Below are 20,530 nucleotides of genomic sequence, written 5' to 3' on the forward strand. Positions count from 1 at the left end.
TCATCTGGCCTTTCTGGGGCAGGAGAGGGATCTTATCCAGGTCAAATGTGATTAAGTGGATGAAGAACCAAGCAGATATAAATGAGCTGCAGCCCATCTCATGTGCTAACCGAATTGCAGCTTTCCAGGCAGCCAAACAAATGAAATCAGGACTAAAGGCCTGGCCATCAGCAGAAGGAGAGCAGGCAGGATGAGGCTTTGTTTCTGAAGGAGAAGAGGAGTAGATGTTCCTACAGACAAACCAGCAGCTGCCTCACAGGAGGACCAGTAAAAAGAGCAGCTCCAGCAGAGGTAACACACTGGGCTTTCCAGCGAGGAACTCGGCAACGACTCGTCTCCCCACAGAGCTGCATCCCAATCCCAGTTGCTCGTATTTCTCCTCCTTCCCCTCCATGCATCATCCCTATTTACACTGGGAAGCCAAACTGCAGAGGCTGCTGGTTATAATTATACAGTTACCCAGCAGATATACAGGCCTGAATCACCAGTTATTTTTAGCCCTATTACCTAGTCAACTGGAGCTGGATGAAGAAGAGCCTCCACTCCTCCCCGCGCTCCACCCCAGCCCCCTTGGCTTTCCTCGGTGCCGTGCCCGCTCCAACCCGCAGTGCCAGGACCAGCCCCTCTGCCTCCTGAGGCCAGCAGATCTTGTTGACTGTGGCCGAAATCCAACGCTCACCTTCCTAAACCACCCTCGCTCAGGAGCAATGCCATGGGCTCTGGGCCAGGCAGCTGAGATGCTCACATGTTTTCCCTGGCCCTACCAAAAGGCACCGGCTGCATGTGCCAGGCTACAACTACAAGGATGGGAACAACTTGCCTGGCCAACATCACCAAACTCATCACCAAAAAGCCTTGTCCATCCCCAAGCCCTCGAGAGCTCAAGTGGTGCAGCAGAGCTCCAGGGTGGGTGAGTTTCTTGGAAAGAGACGGCAGCTAGGTGGGGGACGGCCAGGGATGCTCAGCTCCCGCACCTGGAGCATGCCCGTTCCCAGCACTCACACAGGGATATGTCACTTACTTCTGGGAAAAAATATAAAATGAGCCTATCTCCCTCATGCATTGCAAATTCCAGGAAAGAATAATGCTGGGGAGTTTTTACTGTGCGGTGGTGAAGCTCTAGTCTCTAGGAGACAGCGGCTGCCTGCAGATGAGCCATCACACCATGCCGCACCGGCACAGGACCCCGGCCCATGTGGGGAGCACCAGGCCAGCGGTAGCACCCCAGCTCCTTCTTGCTTTAAATGAAAGCCGAAGGGGTGAGGGCCCTCCCACACCATGCTGAAAAAGCATATAAATAATTTGGCATATTCTGGAAAAGCAGGCAGGCCAGCCTGGCCACTGCCCTGCAGTCCCCAGCTGCCATGTCCCCATCCTCACTACTGCACAGATGCTCCTGCAGCTGCCCACGCCACTACCGACAGGAGCAGATTTAGGGATGCCACGGGAAATTCAGCCCCCCCCCGAGCTGCCCCTTCACCCCCAGGTCATCCCCCCAAGCCTGGGGGCTTTGCGGCTCCCCAGCCAGGACCAGCTCCTGCCTGGCAGAGACTCGACCTGATGTGTCAGAGCTGCAAGGGGACTATTTAGCGGGTGATGCTCAGCAGGGTGGGTGACCCGTCCTGCATCTTGCTGGAAGGTTTCCCCAAGGTACCTGTTGCACCAGATCAAAGCATTGCTGCTTGGCACCTAGGCAGGCTCTCCAGCGCCCGCCAAAGGAGCCAGCAAGTTAACCAACAAGTTGCAGAGAGAGAAAGCAGCAGCGGCAAGAGCTGCATGTAATCACCACTGCAGAAAACGGTACAGGGAGGGTCCTAAAGCCAAAGCGTGGCCATGCTGAAGTTTTCAGGCTCAGGTCCTCAGTGGAGGCAAAGCCCAGGAGGGGTCTTGGGGGGCAGCAAGGCACCAAGCCATGGCTGATGGGGAGCTGCGTGCTGCGGTGCTGTGCACTGGCCAGGGCACCCGCAGGGAGGGTGGGAGCGGAGAGAAGCGCGCTGGGGTGTATGAAAGGATGGAGGAGCAGGGGAAGGAGCGGGGGGATCTGCACCCTCCACCCAGCCCTAGGAGGGGCTTGGCTTCCCTGGGATAAACCGCAGTCCCCTGTGCCAGCACTGCAAGGAGCCGTGGGGCACAGCCAGAGGTTTTCAGCATCTTCCCCTCAGCTGCAGGGAGGGGCCAGCCAGTTCCCAGAGCCACCGTGGGGGCCCGGGGGCTGCAGGGTGAGGACGGCCAGGCGTGCTCAGCAGCAAAGGGGGCACACGCTGGCAGGTGCAGGAGGGGACAAAGCTGCCACCCAGCAGGGTCTGGAGATTGGCAGGCTCCTAGGGGTGCGTCCCCAATGGGATGGGTAGCTCCAGGTGGGGTAGGGTGGCAAAACTCCAGCAAGACATCAAGGCACAGAGGAAAGGCCGCGACCCTCCCACCAGCCGCACGCGCGCAAAGCACCCTAAAGCATGCAGGGTTAAACCGGGATCAGAGACACCCCCCCTTGCCAGTATGGGGGGCTTCCAAATCCAAGCCTGAGGAGGGGCCGGGGGGGCTCCTCGAAGGGAGAAGGGGCTCAGCTCCCCACCAGGCACCAAGCAGAGCACAGGAGGGGAAGCAGCAACAGGGCAAGGAGAGCATCGCAGGGGGACAGGGCACCCCTCTCCGTACACCGAAGGAGAGCAGAAGGCAGGCGCTTACCTGCCGGCTAGTGCCACACGCACGTGTCCTGGGCGGCCACCAAGGCAAATCCGGGGAGCAAGGGGGGGCTCGCAGGGGGCACAGAAAGGATATGGCCAGTCGATGAGCTTCTTGGCATATTTCCTGACTATGTTCTCTTCCCCAAAGAGGAAGAGCGATCTGTTGACGGTGAAGCAGTTCTGCCGGACGGGGATGGGGTTGTACAGAGCCATAGTCCGGGCTCTCTGCGCTTTGGTTTGCTTGAAGGCTCCCGGGGTCCCTCCCGCAGGAGCAGGAGGTCCTTGCCGGCTCCGGTTCTGGTCGGAGCCCCCATCTCCAGAGCCCAGCCTGCCAGCCACCGCGTCCCCAAAGCGAGCCATCCTGGAAGAAAACACACAGGTGAGCCGAAGCAGCCACCACCAAGGCAGCGGGGGGAGCGGGGGGGACAGAGAAGAGGGAGGGGGGTTGTGGGGCGCAGTCCCAACCACAGCCCCCTCCTCTTCTCTGGGTGATGTTCAGCTCTGTCTATCCTCCGTCCCTCCGGGGGAGCGGGGACTCGCGTGGAGAAGGAGAGGCGGCAACACACGGCACCGACTCAGCGCCTCCAGCACAGCACGGTGGGCATCCGGCTGCCTCCGTCCTCCCGCCCTGACGGCCACACGGGCAGCATGGCCAGCAGGGAGGGCAGGGAGCCGTCCTGTGTGCTCAGCGGAGGCCGCAGCGGCTCGGTCCCTAAGCACCTTCCATCATGAAGCAAGGGGTTAAACCCAGCCACATCCTTTCCACCGCTTTGCCTGCAAGCCCAAACCAGCCCCTTTTAACCCCCCCCCGCCCCCAGCAAGGCGAGCCCGGGGACTGCCCGCCGGCAGAGATCAGGCAGGGAAAGAGCTGGGATCCGAGTCCTTCCATCTGCCCCGTCGCAAAGGAAGATGCAATTTGGTACAGCACCCAGCGCAGCGGAGGGGAGGCCAGGGGAACAGGTTGCAGCGTGGTCCAGCCTAGTTGGAGCCAAGTGTCCAACTCCCTCCTCCCGACTCCATCTTCAGCAGCCTGCCAGAGCCCGGCCACCCGTCCGCCGGCTCCCCAGGGCAGCGGGCAGGGATGGCGGGCAGAGCCCCCGGGCAGGCACCTGCGGCGGCAGGGATGCTCAGCCCTTCGCTGCCAGGGCAGGAGCGCGCAAAGGCAACGCCGGCTTCCCGCAGGAGCCGGGCCACGAAATTAAAGGCTGCCGCGCCTCTGCAGCTCGGGGACAGCTCGCTTTAATGAAGTCAGTGGCAACACACGCGCGCAGAAGCGCGCACACACGCACGCACGCCCGGCTCGCTCCCTCGCTCCATCCAGTGCATTCTTTTGGCAAGCACGGGAGCTGCCGCAAAGGAAAGTCAGAGGCGAGGGGAGGGTCTGAAGGGAACAAAGGCAATGGGGGAGCCCCCACCCTGCAAGAAGCCCCCCCGCCCCGGCTGCAGCGGGCTTGCCGGCACATGGGTGTTCCTAGGTGAGTGGCTAAATTGGGGGGCGGGGGGGGGGCAAAGGGGGGCTCTGCCTCCCCCCTGCCTGCAGGGGAGGCAAGAGGCTCACCCCATCTCAGCCCACACCAAGCATCTCTCCGGCCACACGCACCATCCCCCCATCCCTGGGAAACTTCGGGGCTCCCGGTTCCCCGCCGGAGCCGCCCCGATGCCAGCGGCTGCCCGGGGAGAGCCCTCCTGCTCCCTCGCATACAGATCAGCCTCCTTAGCACCCCCTCCCCACCGCCTCGGTATTTTCTTTTTGATGCTTGACGTTGGCCAGAAGCAGCAGCACCTCAATCGAGAGGTGTAAACAACCCGGTCTGGATGTGTCCTTGCAGCGGCTGCCACGGAGGGGGGGCTGGCCCTGGGGCCGGTCTGGCACTGACCCTGCTCCCCCCAGCCATCCCACAGGCAGAGGACCAGGGACTTGGCTGCTGCTGTGCCCTCACCTCCGCGGCCATGAGGGTGCCGAGGGTGCCCAGGGATGCTCAGGGTTCCTAGCGCGGAGGCTGCCTGCCCACCCGCCTTTGGAGGAACCCACCCTGCCCTCTTGCACACACAGGGGACGTGCAGCTCCCCAGGGCATCCCCAGTGTCCTCCCTACCCAACAGGCAGCGCACTGGCCTCACCGCTCAGCACACCCGCACACCCTGCGATCCGGTTCACACACAGGATACCCCAACCCCTCCCACTCAACCCTGCGTCCGAAGGGCTCCCCAGGGCCTTTGGCACTCACTACCCGTCCTTCCCGCAGGAAGGGCACCCGCAGCTCCAGCCGACATTCACAAGACACCCTGCATCCATATGATGCTCTTCCCCTGTCCACCCCACCACCAGCAACCTGCTCTGCAAACAGCAGCTGCTGCCCTGTCCCCCACATCTGCTATGCGGCAGCCAGAAACACTTGGGGCAGCTCAAAAAAGATTTAAAAAAAAAAATCAAGCCCTTAATCACATCAATTGTTAACTCATTTGGGCAAGGGCTGCTCCCTCAGTGCAGCCTGGCAGCACCTCACCATGGACTTCCCCACCCTCCAGGCACTACCATGACCAAACAGCCACCGGGCTCACTTTTTGGCCCAGGCTCTCACAGGTGCATTGTCAGGAGCCCTTGGGCCAGCCAGGCAAGGAAGAGGAAGGATCAGGCCCTCTGCAGCAAGATAACAGAGGAACATTTGCAAAAAGGTCGTGGGATCATTCCCCCAACCTCAGCCAGACACCGAGAGCCCACCAGCTCACCACGATGCCCATCTGCTGTATCCCTGCTTGACTTTGCTCATCCAATTAGCCTTATAACAGATGTGGGTGTAATTAGAGGGTTTCAGCAAGCCCCCCAGCTCTGCCACCACCACACTGCAGCGCGGAATGGAGCAGTGGTGGGCAGATCCCTCCTAAAATGCTTTCCAGGCCACTAGCCGGCCCCGGCACGAGCCAGAGTGACCATGGGCTTTCATTCCACTAACAATGGACAGCAAGGAGGCCACGCCAGCTACCAACTAATTACAGTCCCTTCGATTCATTCCAGGCAAGACGCTGCCCTAAACGAATCAATTATGATTTGTGGCTCATCCCCTCTGCCTCCTCCTCCTCCCCACCACCAGCACGGCATCGGGAGTGATGCCACTCTTCCCACCTTTCAACCCTTTAAGCTGCTGTTAATTAAGCCCAAGGCTAGGACTATTGCCAGGAGCAGATCCTCAGCCCTGCAAGAGCTCCTGCCTCCTCCGCTCCCCTTTGACACCCCCAGCCCTCTCCCATCCCCCTGAGCCTGCAGGCAAGCGTCCACCCAGCCTAAATGCTCAGGCTCTGGCTGGTACCCAGAGGCCAAGGAGGATGGGGAAGGCTGGACCCAGCGCTCCCCCTGCATCCCCTGCCCGGCTCAGAGACACCACGCCTGCCTCACCACGCATGCCTACCGCTCGGTGCAAGGGGCCGAGGAGGAGGAAGGCAGCGTTCCTCCTGCCCCCTTCAAAGCAGGGATGCAAGCCTTACCTGGACACCTCTGCTGGGGCAGCGGGCTATCCCCTGCGCCCAGGGGTTCGCTCTTGGCTCTACTCTGTATTCACTGCTGCAGAGCAGAGCGCAGGATGACCCTGCTGGGAGCCTCTCTCCTGCTCAGACAGTGCTAAAGGATGGGATATTTATGAGAAAGCAGCTCCTTAAGAGAAGATTGAAAGCAAAAAAAAAAAAAAACCAAATCCGTGGCTATGCCAAGAGATGCAGGCTCGGTTTCCCAGGATGTTTATTGCCGTTCTCGTCTTGACCCTCACCCCAGCACACTGCGATCTGTGAGTCAGGGAGAAGCGTGGCTGATGCCCGCATGATTCAACATGGCACAGAGATTCAGAGCCAGCTATGTGGGGTTGGGGTTTTTTTTGTGAATTAAGGAAATCCAAGAAGACAGGACAACAGCGGGTGCCAGGACAGGAAGGCGCTTGGGATGTGCTGGTTTTTACAGAGACAGGCTAACTCCCCTCCTCACGCTGATATTGCCATCCAAGCCTCCTCCTTGCTTTTTTTCCCCCCCTCCCAGCCATGCCCCTACCCCTGCACGGCAGGGCCTCACCGGAGGCTCTGGGCTACCCCTTCCCAGAGGAGGACCGAGCCCTCCCCATCACCTCCGCCGCAGGGACGCGGCCGGGGCCGGCGCGCCCGGGCTGCCGCCGCTCCGGCATTGCCATCTAGCGGCCGCTGCCCCCTCCCTGCAGCCCCCGCCGCTCATCCCCGCCTCCGGCAGCAGGCAACGGGGCTCGGCTTTTCTTCCCCTGGCTGCAGTCGGGGGGATCCGAGCCGAGCCCCCCCTTCTCCTGCCCTTCCCGCGGGGTGCTTTGAAGCAGTTGCACAAAGCCCCCCGCGCAGCTATTGCGTCCCTTCGCACTGGAGCGGCCTCCAGCTCACCCCAAGCAACCCAAAATCTCCCACCTATGCATTTCTGGGTACAGGCAATATCCTTAAAAGCATCCTCCGCCGAGCCCCGGGATGCTCAGAAAGGCGGAGGCTGCTCCTCATCTCAGGGACAGCATCACGCAGGGGACAGATCCCTAACGCCGCCCAGGCAGGGTCTGGAGAGGGGGACAGGCTCTGCTTTGGTGACTGATATTCCCAGCAGCTCTGATGGGCTGCACTCATCTTAGAAAGCGGCTTTTGGCGTCCTGATTTGATTTTATTTTTTAAATAAGGCTTTAGCTATGCTGAGAGAAAAAAAAAATAGGATCAAAAGAGAATCATCTATGGTGCTCTGGCCAAATTTCAAATTGGGACTGGGTAGCTGTGACTCAGAAACGTGTTTATAACCATGCAGGAATGGAAGGTTTTTTCCAGGAAAAAATTCATTACCTGCTGGACTAGGAAGAGATGTTTTCCCCATTTGCAAAGGGGAAGCCCTGCCAAGCCAAGCACCTCTGCAGCAGGGAGGCAGAATCCCCAGCTGGTGCAGCTCACCCATAGATACCCAGGATGCAGGTGAAGGTCCAAGCAGCTCCAGGATGATACCTCCAGAGGAGGGTACCACACCAGTCTCTGCCTGATGTTCATCTGTGCAGATGTGAGCAGCTGTGGTACGGGCCACAACAGCCCTGTTGGCATCTCTCCTGCCAACAAAGCCCTGGGCTGGGCACAACGGCCTTGGCTACACTGCAGAGACTCTGCACTGCCTTGCAGCAAGGCAACTCTCACTCAAGCCAAGGAAAGTGTTTCTTCTCTGCCGTCTGCTCACATTTTTTGGTAGCAGCCTTGCCCAACTCAGTGCTCCCCATACCTGCTCGCCCCAAGCTGCCTGCCTCACCGGGACGTGCCTTCCTCAGCACTAAAAACAGAGAAGAGCATCATCTTCTTGCAAAACTGCCTGCAGACATCCCAACAGAGACCTGAAGGGCTGACTTCTCAGGGTCAGCACCATAATTTATTCGCTGAGAAATTAGATGGCTGGAAGACTAGTGAAAGCCAGCAAATTTCACACCAAGCTATAAACTATGCATCCAGATTTAAGCAACTGCCACTACTCCACCGAATTCCTCCCGGTCATTCGGCTGAAGCAGCCACACCAGGTGTCACACAGCAGCGGTGGCAGAAAAACTTGAAACTGCTTTAAGCTGAAAGTGTAATTTGCTGCACACTGCCGTAAAACATATCCGTATTCACAAACACTGCTGGTTTTAATTACAGAGACCCATGAGTCCAACATCCAGTCTTGGCATCTTTAAAATCAATGGGATAACAATCTTGTCAAGCCCTCTTTCCTGGGATGGAGAAATAACCCTCTGGAAAGGGGGATTTTGGTTGCTATATCTCCCCCCAACAAGCTCTCACAAGTGGGAGTGCAGGCAATGGAGGTGCAGAAGGAGCAGCATCGTAGCTGCTCTCATCCAGCCTTCCCCCTCTGCAGCCCCTTCCCAAGGTACAAGATGAAGCACGCCTTGCATTCCCACCCCAGGGGTCCAACGCCATTTCCTAACCTCTCTGCAAGTGTTTGCCTGAGGGAACCCAGCCCAGAGCAGCTTTGGCCCCATTTTTTAAAACACCTACCAGTTCTCACCTACCAAGCAAAATGCAACATGAACCTGAAGCAAAACGCCACACGACCATGAGCGCAGTTCATAGCTGGTCCTACTCAAGGTTCCCAAACCTACGATGTCCCACCACATCCCAGCAGGGCCCATGCCCACCAGTCCCCACCTTCTCTAGGGGGGAGATGCCAGAGCTGATTGCATGCATTAGCCACGTTTTTTCAGGGAGCTCCAGGCAGACCCTGGAGGAAAAGCCGTGAGCCTCCATCCCTTTTCCTCCTCCCCTCACTGCACACATACAGATGCTTCCCAGTGGCTGATCTGTTGTGACATCCATCTGTGCAAGCAAAGGAGAGACACGCTAAAGGTGTCTCTGCAAGTCAGGCAGGATGTCAGAACAGGGATCAGGCACCGTGTATAATCCGCTTCTTGTGCTCTCCCCAAGCGCTCTACGTCACAGGCCAGGCGTGCCAAGATGCCAGCGCCGCAGCCCAGCACCAGGTCCTGCTCAGGTGGCCCAAGCCTCAGGGCTCGCCACTGCCCACAGTGCCCTGGGATCACAAGCACCCCAAACTAAACTCCTCACGTAGCTCCTGAAGCCACCAAAAGTGCCCAAATGCACCACAGAGCCTTGAAGTTGGATGTTCCCCAACACTGCGTTGCTGTGGGATCAGAGCAGCTCATACATCAGAGCTACTGATAAAATAGAAGGATGCTGCATCTTGAATCAAAGGGGGATTCAGCAACCAAATGATAGCAGGCTGAAAGAGCTGGGAGAGGTTTAAAGGATAGCCAAGAAACCTCTGGTACTGTGAATTTATGGGGACACAGCAGGGCTGTGCATCCAGCCCTGCAAAACCCACAGGAGTTGGTTTTGGGGCTTGGTCTCACTCTGCCACCATGAAGCTCAGTGCCTGCACTCACCCACCTCCCCACGGACTATGCAGGTCTTTGTACTCTCCAAAAAGCCCAAACAAAAGCCGAGGGCCACCTTTGCAGCTGTGTATGCCACCAAACAAGCACAAGGGGTTTGCTGAAAGCTCAGAGGCAGGCGAGACCCCGTCCCCCCCAGCCTATCGCAGCCAAGGGGCAGCATCGCTTTGCCCTGGTGCTGGCCGCAGAGATGCCATGCAGGAGGGAAGCATCCCCTTGGCCTGCCGCTGCCTGCTCTCCTGTTTCCTACTGGAACATCCCACGCTGAGTGTTTCCGACGACGGCAGTGCTCCTTGGGCTAACTCCCTCTGCCTTAGGCTGGGAGGCTTCGCAGCTCAGCTGAAGAGGCCTGAAATAATCACCCATTAATAAATTGCCTGGAGTGCCCTGCTGCTTTATTTAGCCTTGTGAGTCAGGCTCTAACGAGCATTTGCAGCCACATCCCAACTGCTCCGGGCAGACACACAGCAATCCCAACTCCTGGAGAACAGCTATCCACCTGCCCCTGCTTTTCCATCAGATTAAAGCTAATTTCCATTCCTGCTTCCAATCCCCAAATCCCTCTGCACCACCTCTCCCTTTGGCCAAGCATCCCAGCCCACACTAGCTGGCAGCAGGTGAGATATAACCTCTCCATCCTCCCCTGTCTCTGATGGGTCCAGTTTTGGGCATTGTACTTCCAGAGAGGCTGACTTGAGACGATGCAGTGGGAAAAAAATAGGGATATTTGAGAACGACCTTGCCAAAAGGATCAGGGCTGGGCAGCATGGATAAGAGGAGACCAAGGAGAGGAGGGAGGGAAGGAGCACAGACCGGGAGAGATATTTCCCTTCTTGCCACAAAAGCCCTGCAAGCACAGGGCTCAAGGGGGCAGATCCTGCCACAGCCAAACACCAACACACCGAGCCGCCAAGCTTTATGTGTGCATGGGAATGAGGAGATCAAGCTCACAGATGACATCCCCAGGGCCAGCTGTAGACAGTCAACAGGAGAAAGCTTATTTCTAGCCTGCCAAAGGGTCGGAGAGGGGTTTTTTAAAAGCATTTTTTTCAACCTCTGTGCTACCCAAAGCGGAAGAAATCCCTCAACTTTCTCCATCAGCATCCTCATGACCCCTCTGGCGCAACAGCATTAGCTTCTGCCAAAGCCAGTGGAAGATTTTCTCCTCCTTAGATCTCCTCTTCACCCCCACAAAAGGCAGATCCATGCCCGAGGACCATCCTGTGCTTTCTCTGATCTTCTGCCTGTCCTGCAAGGCTCAAGTCAGACAAACACAGCAACCACAGTACCAGCGAGTGGGATGACGGAGGAGCCTCCTGCCTTTGGGCCACAAATATCCCCAGCGATCAAAAGAAAGCTGGACCAGAAACCCACCATCTCCATACCCAGTCTCATGAAGCCAAACTCACAGGCTCAGCTTTCTCAGAAGCAACTTGCTAGCAAACAGGGTGCCTTCAATAACATTACATTGTCAGGACAAGAGCCAGGAGAAGATGGAGCTGTTGAAAAATTTTTCCGGCAAGTCTGAACTTACACTGAGCAGCTGATGCTCAAGACAGCCAGAGAAGCCCCATCCCTGGCATGCAGCCAGGAAGGAGATGCTGCTTCTGTCTTCCAAACCTGTGAAAGAGAAAAGGCCAAAGAGCAAAACCTCTCTCTGAAAGCTACTCAGTGTTGGGAGGTGTGAAAAAAACCGTCCCCCTTGCCGCAACGACAGGCAGTCATCAGCTCGACAGTCTCTGCGAAGGCAAACACCCTCGCCCATCCCCGGGAAAGCGCAGCTGAGTGCGATTCCTCAATGGGAAAAAGTTCATTGAAGAATTTTTATTTCCACTCAAGCAAATGCACAGAGAAGACAGTTACTGCATGTTAGCTACTGTTTTATCGTCTCATGAGCGAGAGTGGGAAAAAAATGACCCCTGTGAAACTCCTCTGATGACCAAAAAGGACTCATTCATATCAGAGCTCACGAAGACAATGCGTGTTTTTTATGGCATCATCCACCACAGTGGTGTGCCCCAAGCTCGCAGGGAATCTGCTTCCCGCCAAGCAACCCTCACGCAGCTGGTTAGCATCATCCCTGAAAGATAAGACACACCACTGGCCTTTTCGGGTGTGTTTTGGGAAGCACGATGCCACGCTGATCTCCTTTGGCACCGTGTGGTCCCCCACGGCTGGGGAGGAGCACCAGCATGATTTTCCCAGTTAGAGAGCGAGAGCCTTGCTGGTGTGCGTAGCACCAGCCCAAAACCAGCCAAGCCACAGAAACAGCCATGTTTTGGGTGACCCACGCACCTGTAACCCTGCGCCGAAGGATCGGAGCAGACTTTCCCATCGAGCATGCAGAAGGTAAGTGGAGACAAGAAAAGCATCTCTCCTCTCTGCTTTTCTAAGAAAGGTCCCTTGACATTTCAAAGGCCACCTTGGGAAATCAAGAGCCACATTTGAAAGCTCTTTTAGTAGAACTTCAGGGACCTTCCTAACTTTTCACATCATTGATTTTTTTTCAGCTCTCAGGCAGAGCAAGTGGTCCAAGCCAGGGATTAATGTTTGTCATGCACAAACATGGCAAACAGCTTTTGAACTAGAAAGGACCGACTGGCAAGTGCAGAAAAGCCCGTAACCCTTCAGAGGCAGCTGAACTGAGATAGCGTCCCACACGCAAACACACAGAAGAAATTTCACTGTCGCTGGCGTTCGTTTGTGCAGTTAGGTGGAAGTGCCACTTCCATGGCACAGATAAGTCTGCAAGGAGCAAGTCTCTCTGGGGACAGGTTGTGCACTAATCCTCACAGGTGGGTTTTCAACAAACTTTCAAAAACCTTTCCCAAGTTTGAAAACTATGCGGTTTGAAATGAAGAAAATGCCATTTTGGGAGTGCGCAAGAAGAAGTCATCTATGTTTTAAAATGTAAAACATGCTCAAGACATGTTTTAAAATGTAAAACAGAGTTAAATTAAAAGTAAGTTATAGTCTGATGGGACTAGATACCTCCTGAGGTCGCTTCCACCCTAAATTATCTTATTACCCTGTAATCTCTTAAGTAGACATTAGCAGGGGAGATGTACTTAGAAAGTGTGAATAGAAAATAATATGAACCATATACACTTGAGAGGCTGGAAAGAACCTCTCCCACAAACACCTCCCGGCCAGCAGACAGACCCCATCAGAATTACATGGGGACAGCTGGGGCCTGCCTGGGAGAGGAGAACGGGTTGGATTATCCCAAGGGAGGGAAAGGACGAGGGTGCAAACGAGTATTGAATACCAGAAGTTTCACCACATGCATGCTGCACCGAATCATGCTTGCAGTGCAGGGAGATGATATAAAACTGCGACTGATAAAACAGAGGGTTGTGCTGCCATCCAGAGGGACTTCGACAGCCTGGAGAAACAGGCAAAGGAACGGCATGAAATTCAGCTTCATGGGAAACACCAAGTCCTGCACTTGGGGAAGAACGACCCAGTATGTGGTGGCTGGGAAGCAGTTTGGCAGGGAAAGCCCTGAGGGACCTGGTGGACACCAAGCTGACCATGAGCCAGCAGTGTGCTCTTGCAGCAAAGGAGGCCAACAGCCCATCCTGGGCTGCATTAGGCAAAGCGTTGCCAGCGGGTGGAGGACGTGACCCTTCCTCTCTGCTCAGCCCTGGTGAGACACATCCAGAATGCTGTGCTCCCCAGGACAGGAGAGACATGGACTTACTGGAGCAACTCCAGCAAAGGTAACTAAAGGAATGGAACATCTGCCCTGCAAAGAGAGGCTGGGAGAGCTGGGTCTGCTCAGCCTGGTTGGAAGAGGCTCAGAGCAGATCTTATCGATGCGTATGAATACCGAACAGTGGGAAGCAAAGGCAGAGCCAGGCTCTTCCCTGTGGCACCCAGTGACTGGTCAAGAGGCAATGGGCACAAACTGCAACAAAAGAAACTCTCTGTTTATACACAGGAATAAACTTTTTGACTGAGGGGGACTGAGTATTTGGGACAGGTTGCCCAGAGAGGTTGTAGAGTCTCCATCCTTGGAGATACTAAAAACCTACCTGGACACAGTCCTATGCAGCCTGCTCTAGGTGACCCTACTTGAGCAGGGCAATGGACCAGGTGACCTCCAGAGGTCCCTTCCCACCTCACCACCTCCCAGCAATTCTTTGCTTCTGAGCCCTAGTGAGCCCCAGGCCAAGGGGGAAGCTCCCTCCAAAGGCTGGTTCCTGGGAAGCACAACCAGCCCCAGCACAGTGCACGGCTTCAATGCAGCCCCGAGATGTGCTAATGAAGCTTTCTGACACCCACAGCTGCAGCTGAGACCCCAGCAAGGGAAGGAGGAATGAGGCGTGCCAGCATGTGGTGACAAAATGCAAGGCAGCAGCTCCCGAGTGGAGGCATCCGCCGGGAACTGCCTCGTCCTCCACCTTCAGCAACCAGCTCCTAACAAGCCCAGCTCCCTGGAAGAGTGGCCTCAGTTGTGCAGGAAGGCTGGGACCGACCATAACTGCCCACCCTCCCGGCATCCCTTGGGAGGCTTTGCAAAGTCACCTGAATTAACTCAGAAAGGGAATTCTTCCTCCAGAGACTGACAGAAACCCAGTCTTTGAGGCAGTTCAGGGAAAGATGTTGCTATATCCGTGCTGTTGCCAGGACATTCAGGGGAACTCGAGTTCATCCCAGGTCAGAAAACAATCTCCTCCCCACGCATCAAAACCTTGATCTGCACTGAAGGGAAGGGGGGAGAGCACAGGGAGGTCCAGGGCAGATACCTCTGGGAGAGATGCTCCTCTGCTGCTCTAGGCCAAGTTACCATAATAAAAGCCATATTTCACTGCCCCCCAGTTTAGCGCATCCACGGCCCTTTCCACCACCTGCATTGCTACTCTTGCAGGGTAAAACATAAGCAGGGAGAGTCACTTTAACTGAGAGATACTCGTTAGGCTCTTGGAGAGGTTAACTGCTTTGCCCTGGGTTGCAGAGGACTTGCATAGGGGACATGCATGTATCTCCATGAAGGATGCTCCCAGGTATGGGAGCCTGGCTTTGCCTGTCACGGACATCTCAGGGCTTTCACCTGCAGACCCCCCGCAGCTCCTGCCAACTGCCTGTGCTGCCCCGACCTTCCTGCCCAGATCCCCCAAGCTCCCGGGCATGCAGCAGCAGACATCTGAACAGAAGCCCGCAGTGGAGAAGGACATGGCTAAGCTGCCTCTGACAGTGACCGACGCTGTAGAGGTGCTGGAGGAGGAAAAAGTCATCTACCTCCCAGGGTAGGGAGGGAGGCATGATGAGGGGTGACGGGCACTGGACACTGGTGCCAGAGCCAAGACCAGGAGGGGATGCCGGGGCACTTTCTCCCTCCCTGGGAGCACCTATGGGGCAGCAAGGGCTGCTGTTTCATAGGTCCCTCCCACCCAATGTCAATGCTGCAGCCAAGAGCCAGAACCCTCCTCCAGCCCCACACTTGGGCAACATGGCACTGAGCAGCCCCCCACGAAGCCCACTCGGGCGGGCAGGAGCTGCTTCACAGAGCAGGGCTGCTGCTTGCAGCACAGCAGCAACACCCACTACATCCAACACCTCACCCACAACTGTGCCGCAGAGCTACTGGCATCTGTGACGGCAACTCAGAGCCATCCTGGGCCTTGTCCCTTCCCTGCAGATCTGAGGGGGGCTGGAGCCACGGGCGCTGGACCAGCCAGGGCCACGCTGCTGCCAACACAGCCCCACGCCAGGGGCATTTCCCAGACAGCCTCACAGGCACCGAGGAGCAAGCGGCAGTGCCGTCCTGTGCGCACTCCTGCCCTCTCCATCACTGCAGCCAATTAAACCCAGATGGTGCAACGCACTGGGGAATGTGCTGGGAAGCAGCGATGGAGCTGGCAGCCTAGCACATGCCAAGGGGGCCCTTTGTCTCATTCAGTACCAAGGAAAAAAAAGGATTAAAAAAAAAAAGTCGGCTTCATTTGTAGTCTGGGATGCAGAGTGTGCACATAACCAGACAGAGACTGCCAAGTTGTAAAGGGCCCCTGAGATCTGTTAGCAACACCCTGTGCGTTTTCACAGTTTCTTCTGTTCTCTTACTTCTTCCAATAAAACCGCATGAAGGCAGAGCTGCAGTAACGTTATGCTCCAGCCCAACAGGCTCCCCACGATCTGCGTTGCAGGTACAGATCTGAGCGAGCAGCAGAAAGCTCTCCTGCCCTGCCGCTCCATGGACCACATGTTCCCAGATGGGCTACGGGGATCTCACTGCGGATCACACCATGCAAGGGAGACCTAGCAAGCTCCTAGCATCAAAGCCATTAACTCTAAGATGCTACAAGACAGGAGATTGCCTTTAATGACCCTATCCTACCCTATCTTATGACCCTACCGTATCTTAAAAGAGCACTGTCCTGTACCATGGGCAGAGTGCATCGTTTCCCACAGGACACTAAACCTGCCATCCATCACCCCTGGGCCCCAGGTACTTCAACACTGAATTACAGCATCCCACCTCCACACTATCACCTCCAAACTGTACCACAACCCAGCTGCTTTCCCTCCATTCTCCCCATCTCCCATGCTCCCTTCCTGACCCCTGGGAATCAGGCTTTTCCATGCATCCTTGCCACAGATATCATTCCAAAATGAGGGCACAGCTTGCATTCCCCAAATTGCACAAGCTAAACTCAACAAATATCCATGCACATGTGGTTTTAAGCCATGCAGGGCACGTTTGGGTCCTCTCTGCTGCAAACTCAGCTTGAGGCTTTTCTAGGATGTTCCCCGGGTGGCTCTGCCTGTCCTTACCATCAGCTAAGGAAGCAGCTGCTCAGCCTGGAAAAGCCACAGGAGGTTCCCTGTTTGCTTATTTTGACAAGGAGCTTTTCTTTTGAGCTCTCTCTCAGCCAGACATAGTCCAAGCGATGCTGCCACGCATACACAGCAAAGACACCGGTGATTCAACCACGACCGCTCCACGCAGCAGCAGTAGGCCGAGCCTTGCTGAAGCGCAGCAGATATCTCCATCCCCAACCCTAACACGTGAATAGTGGGATGGCGGGCAGGGCATCAGGCTGGGATGCTGGAAAACAGGTTTTAGTGTCTACCTTGGGCTTAAGTCCCCTACACAAGAACGAGGTGGGCTGGTACATGAACCCTTCACCATAAAGTTAAGCCTCCCATAGAGCCACTGCCCTGCACAGGCTTGAGCAGCACGTAGTAGACTGTTTTCTGCTCTCTGCCTCAGTTTCCCCATGAAAAAATAGGGAAAAGAGCATTTTCCCCCTCCTATTCTTATTCCATCTTAAGGGGAAAGCACATTTCACTTAAGGGTTTTTCACTGGCAAAAGGCAACAGAGATGGAGGCTTGGAAGGGATCAGACCTGCTGACGCTAACACCGGTGAGTAAGAAAAAGCCTTCACTTCTCTTCCCTCATTGCAACCCAGCACAAGAGCGGCTACACACAAACATCTGGCTGCATACCACGAACGATGCATCTCAAAAGACAAAGCTACCCCAGGGGAGCAGAGGTCTCTTGAGCAGCAGAGAAAACGCACGCACGGCACTCACTCCCCGTGCCCACCCCACGCCACCCAGCCGTGGCTGGCAGACGGGAGCCCGAGGGGACCTCCAGCAGTTACCCAGTCGCTCCCGGAGCCCTGACCAAGGCAGCGGATGCTCATGTCAGAAACACATGTCAGAGTTAACTCATGCAAGACAGACAGCACTCCGAGCACTGCATTTAACCAAAAACTCCCTAGAAGCCTTGTGAAGGAGGCACAGACCTCTCTGAACTGCCCTGGCTTAACTCATCAAGTTTGGGCAACGGGGGGGAGGGGAGCGATTAAAAATCATAGATAAGGAAATAAATTTGCTTTTGCTTCCCCACATGCTATCCGTCTAGCCCCAGACAGCATCCACGGCACCGGCTCTGCACACCAGCCTGGACTTTGGCAAAGTTTTGGGGGAAACATCACTAGTTTGAGTCTGATGTTAAAGCAGGAACCTCTAGCATGTGTTTTTTGCAGGCTGAAGGCATATCAGGGCACCTAACTCTGGGAGAGGCACGGATCCAGCCCTCTAGGCTTCAGCCTGCCATGCTGAGATCACCAGCTCCCCGGGAAGGGACTTGGCCAGGACAGGCAGTGGGTCTGGCTCTCCAGTCCTCAGTGGGACACGAGGTCTGCGAAGCCCTAGGGCTGCCGTCCATGCCAGAGTCCGGCTTCCCCCTGGCACCAGGGCTTCTGCAAAGTGCCAACATCTCCACCTCCTGAGGACCACAAGCTTGGGCATCTGCAAGGAGAGAGCCCCACGGCCAGACCCTGACAACGACAAGCCCGGGCTGCTGGGACAGGGCTGCTGGGACAGGGAGGACAAGCCATCGCAAATCTCAGGGATGCCTGCCTTAGACATGACTTCCCATGCACACCCACAAAACCTCTGTAAAGCAGGTTGAAATGCCACAACCAAGCATCCAAGAGCTGGGATATGCAAAGATTGGACCCTACCAGCCTGGGAAAACACCCATTTAAACCAGGGAGAGATTGGGATGGCAGCCACCTGCGTATTCCCATTTCACTAAAGACAGAAACATTAGACTTTGTATTTGAGTTACTGCTAGATGGAGAAGCCGGTGGCAGCGAAAGGGACACGTTCCACATGGTACAAGCGGGAAGGGCTCCGGCTTCGTCTCCCTGCCATGAAACAGAGCTGTAGCCATCCAGGCAGTTAATTAGCAAGCAGCCGTTCTAGGAACTCACTCCGCCAGCTGACAATTAACGAGGCCATCCCTCTGCTTCCTGCCCGGCCATGATTTATTCATCTGGCATCCCCAGTGGGTCACGAAAAATAACAAGGCACCGAGCACTTGCCGAGCCCATATGTCAATTTATTTCCCCTGCGTGGAGCTTCCTGAGTCACTGGCCAGGAGGTTCCACGGGCACAAAGGGATGAGGACTGAGCCGAAAGGGCCGGGGAGAACCCGCCTCACTGATGGGCTGCCGTCCAAAAAAAAGGCAGGACCAGCCTCAGTGTTATCACAAGCAATTTTATCATGCAAAGCATCCCAAAGAAATCCCACCCGCTTCAAACAAGTGGAGCATGGACCTGGATCTCACCAAAACAACATGCCACATGTAATTAATAGAGGGCCTCCCACCTCCTTCACCACCCTGCTGTTTTATAATACATTGATTATTCCGCAAATAAAGTGCCTAAGGCGGGGAGCTGCTCTGGACCAGCAATATTGGAGCAAGATGTTCTGCAGGAGCTTATCCCAGGCAATTTTGCTGAGTAGACACAAGGGGGGGAAACCTCATAATTTAAATGCAGTTTGTGCAGCAACTGCTGGGCAAGGGAGAATAGTACAGGACCTGGAGCTGGGCTCCTTTTGCAGCACCAAGGCAAACTATGGGAAGAAATTAATTAAAGGAAAATAATAAGTAAAATAAGTGGGTTCTAGCTCTGCCAAGCACTTCTCTTCCATTCTCCCAGGTTCATTAATGTCTCCAGCTTGCTCTGATTCAGAGGGAGTTGGCACTTCTTAGGATTACATACAAATCCCCTTGCAGCAGGGCTCAAGCCACAGTAAAAGCAGAAGGCAATGACCCCAAATGCATCCAAAAGCCCGCTGCAGCCAAGGGAAACTCCATCCCAGCCTGTCCTCAGAGACAGAGGACTTCCAAGTTCCCTTTCGCCAGGCTCTCCATCCCACTAACCGCCCCACGATCTGAGGAACCCCCTCATCCGCAGACGCTCCTTTGCATCATCCCCATCAGATGCCGCCCTCCAGCTCAGAGCTGAGACAAGCACCTCTGACCATTTCGACTGACAAACGCTTGCCTCCCACACATGGCACACCAGTATCTCTCTCCATCTCTTGCACGGACCCCACAAACTCACGCCATCAGAAAAATAGCATGGTCCAGCCAGCTCAGACCAGCCCAAGCCGTGCAGGACCTTCGGGATGTGCTGAGCCCCAGGGCAGGGCAGGACAGGTGCTGCACAAGGTCCCAGCTGCTGGAGGCAGGACCACGCATCCCATCATTTTTTAGAGCACAGGAAGAGGAAAGAACCCAGAAGAGGTTTGGCAGGACAGGGAAAAAAACACCCCAAAATATCTCACTCCCTCTGTTTCAAGTTGTTCCCTGCCTTTAAAAATCCTCCCTGGAAAACAAAGGTGATGAGGAAAAGCAGCCCAGCTCAGGAGTGCCAGGAGATGGAGCACAGCTGCTGGTGGCTGCTCCACGGGGGTGACGCCGACGTGACATCCCACGGGCCCCCACCAGCCCCGCAGAGGACGGGGAACACTCCCGCTCCCCCTGGCTGCCCACCTGGGCTGGGGGCTCGCCGGTACTTACTCCCACTCTTTCCTCCGCGCCTGCGGTGTGCTCTGCATTTTATGTGCCTCGTGTGCCTTGATGATGTCCCTCTGCTCGATCAGCCCTCCCCGCCGGCGCTTGATAACATCTGGGCTCACAGGGACGTACTGGCCGAGCCCCAGGTCGAAGGTGCTGCCCATCTCCGTGCCGGCGTCGGCATCCCGGGAGCGGGGCGCGTAGAGGGCGTCAAAGCTGGCGGCTCGCGAGACCAGGGCCTCAGCCAGGCTCTCGGGCTCTAGCAAATTGCAGGACTGGGTGGTTTGCATCAGGCCAAGCCGGTGCTTGCGCCACGTCTCCTCCTCGGGCAGGGCCAGGACGTAGCGGGGGGAGGCAGCATCCAGCTCAGCCCCCCTGCCCGGCGCCGGGGCGCTGATGGAGCACGTGCCGAATCCCAGCATTTTTGGTGCTGTTGTAGCTCATCACTCTGGAGGGGCACAAGACAGAGAGGGGAGGCTCAGGGGTTTGCTCCATTTGCCCCCCCAATTCCCTCCCTTCCTCCCACACCAACTGAAAGTCCCATTTCTCCTGGATTTGTTGGGCTAGACCCTCTCAAACCAGGCACAGGACA

General features: G+C 56.0%; 1 protein-coding gene across 5 annotated transcripts in view; it reads right to left on the minus strand.

Moving 5' to 3' along the window:
* Positions 1-20,530, minus strand: part of CACNA1E (calcium voltage-gated channel subunit alpha1 E) — a 139,520-nt gene that overhangs the window by 93,263 nt on the left and 25,727 nt on the right. For all 5 annotated transcript variants that reach the window (XR_012043291.1, XM_072866749.1, XM_072866748.1 and 2 more), the window contains exons 2-3: positions 19,942-20,386; positions 2,779-3,045 (exon numbers count right to left, since the gene is read on the minus strand). Coding sequence is in view for 4 of the 5 variants with exons in the window: in XM_072866749.1 (XP_072722850.1) it covers positions 2,779-3,045; positions 19,942-20,360 (686 nt within the window). In the remaining variant the exon portion in view is untranslated. The remainder of the gene's footprint in view (positions 1-2,778; positions 3,046-19,941; positions 20,387-20,530) is intronic.

The sequence above is a fragment of the Ciconia boyciana genome, chromosome 7 (assembly GCF_034638445.1).
Source record: "Ciconia boyciana chromosome 7, ASM3463844v1, whole genome shotgun sequence".
Taxonomy (NCBI): domain Eukaryota; kingdom Metazoa; phylum Chordata; class Aves; order Ciconiiformes; family Ciconiidae; genus Ciconia; species Ciconia boyciana.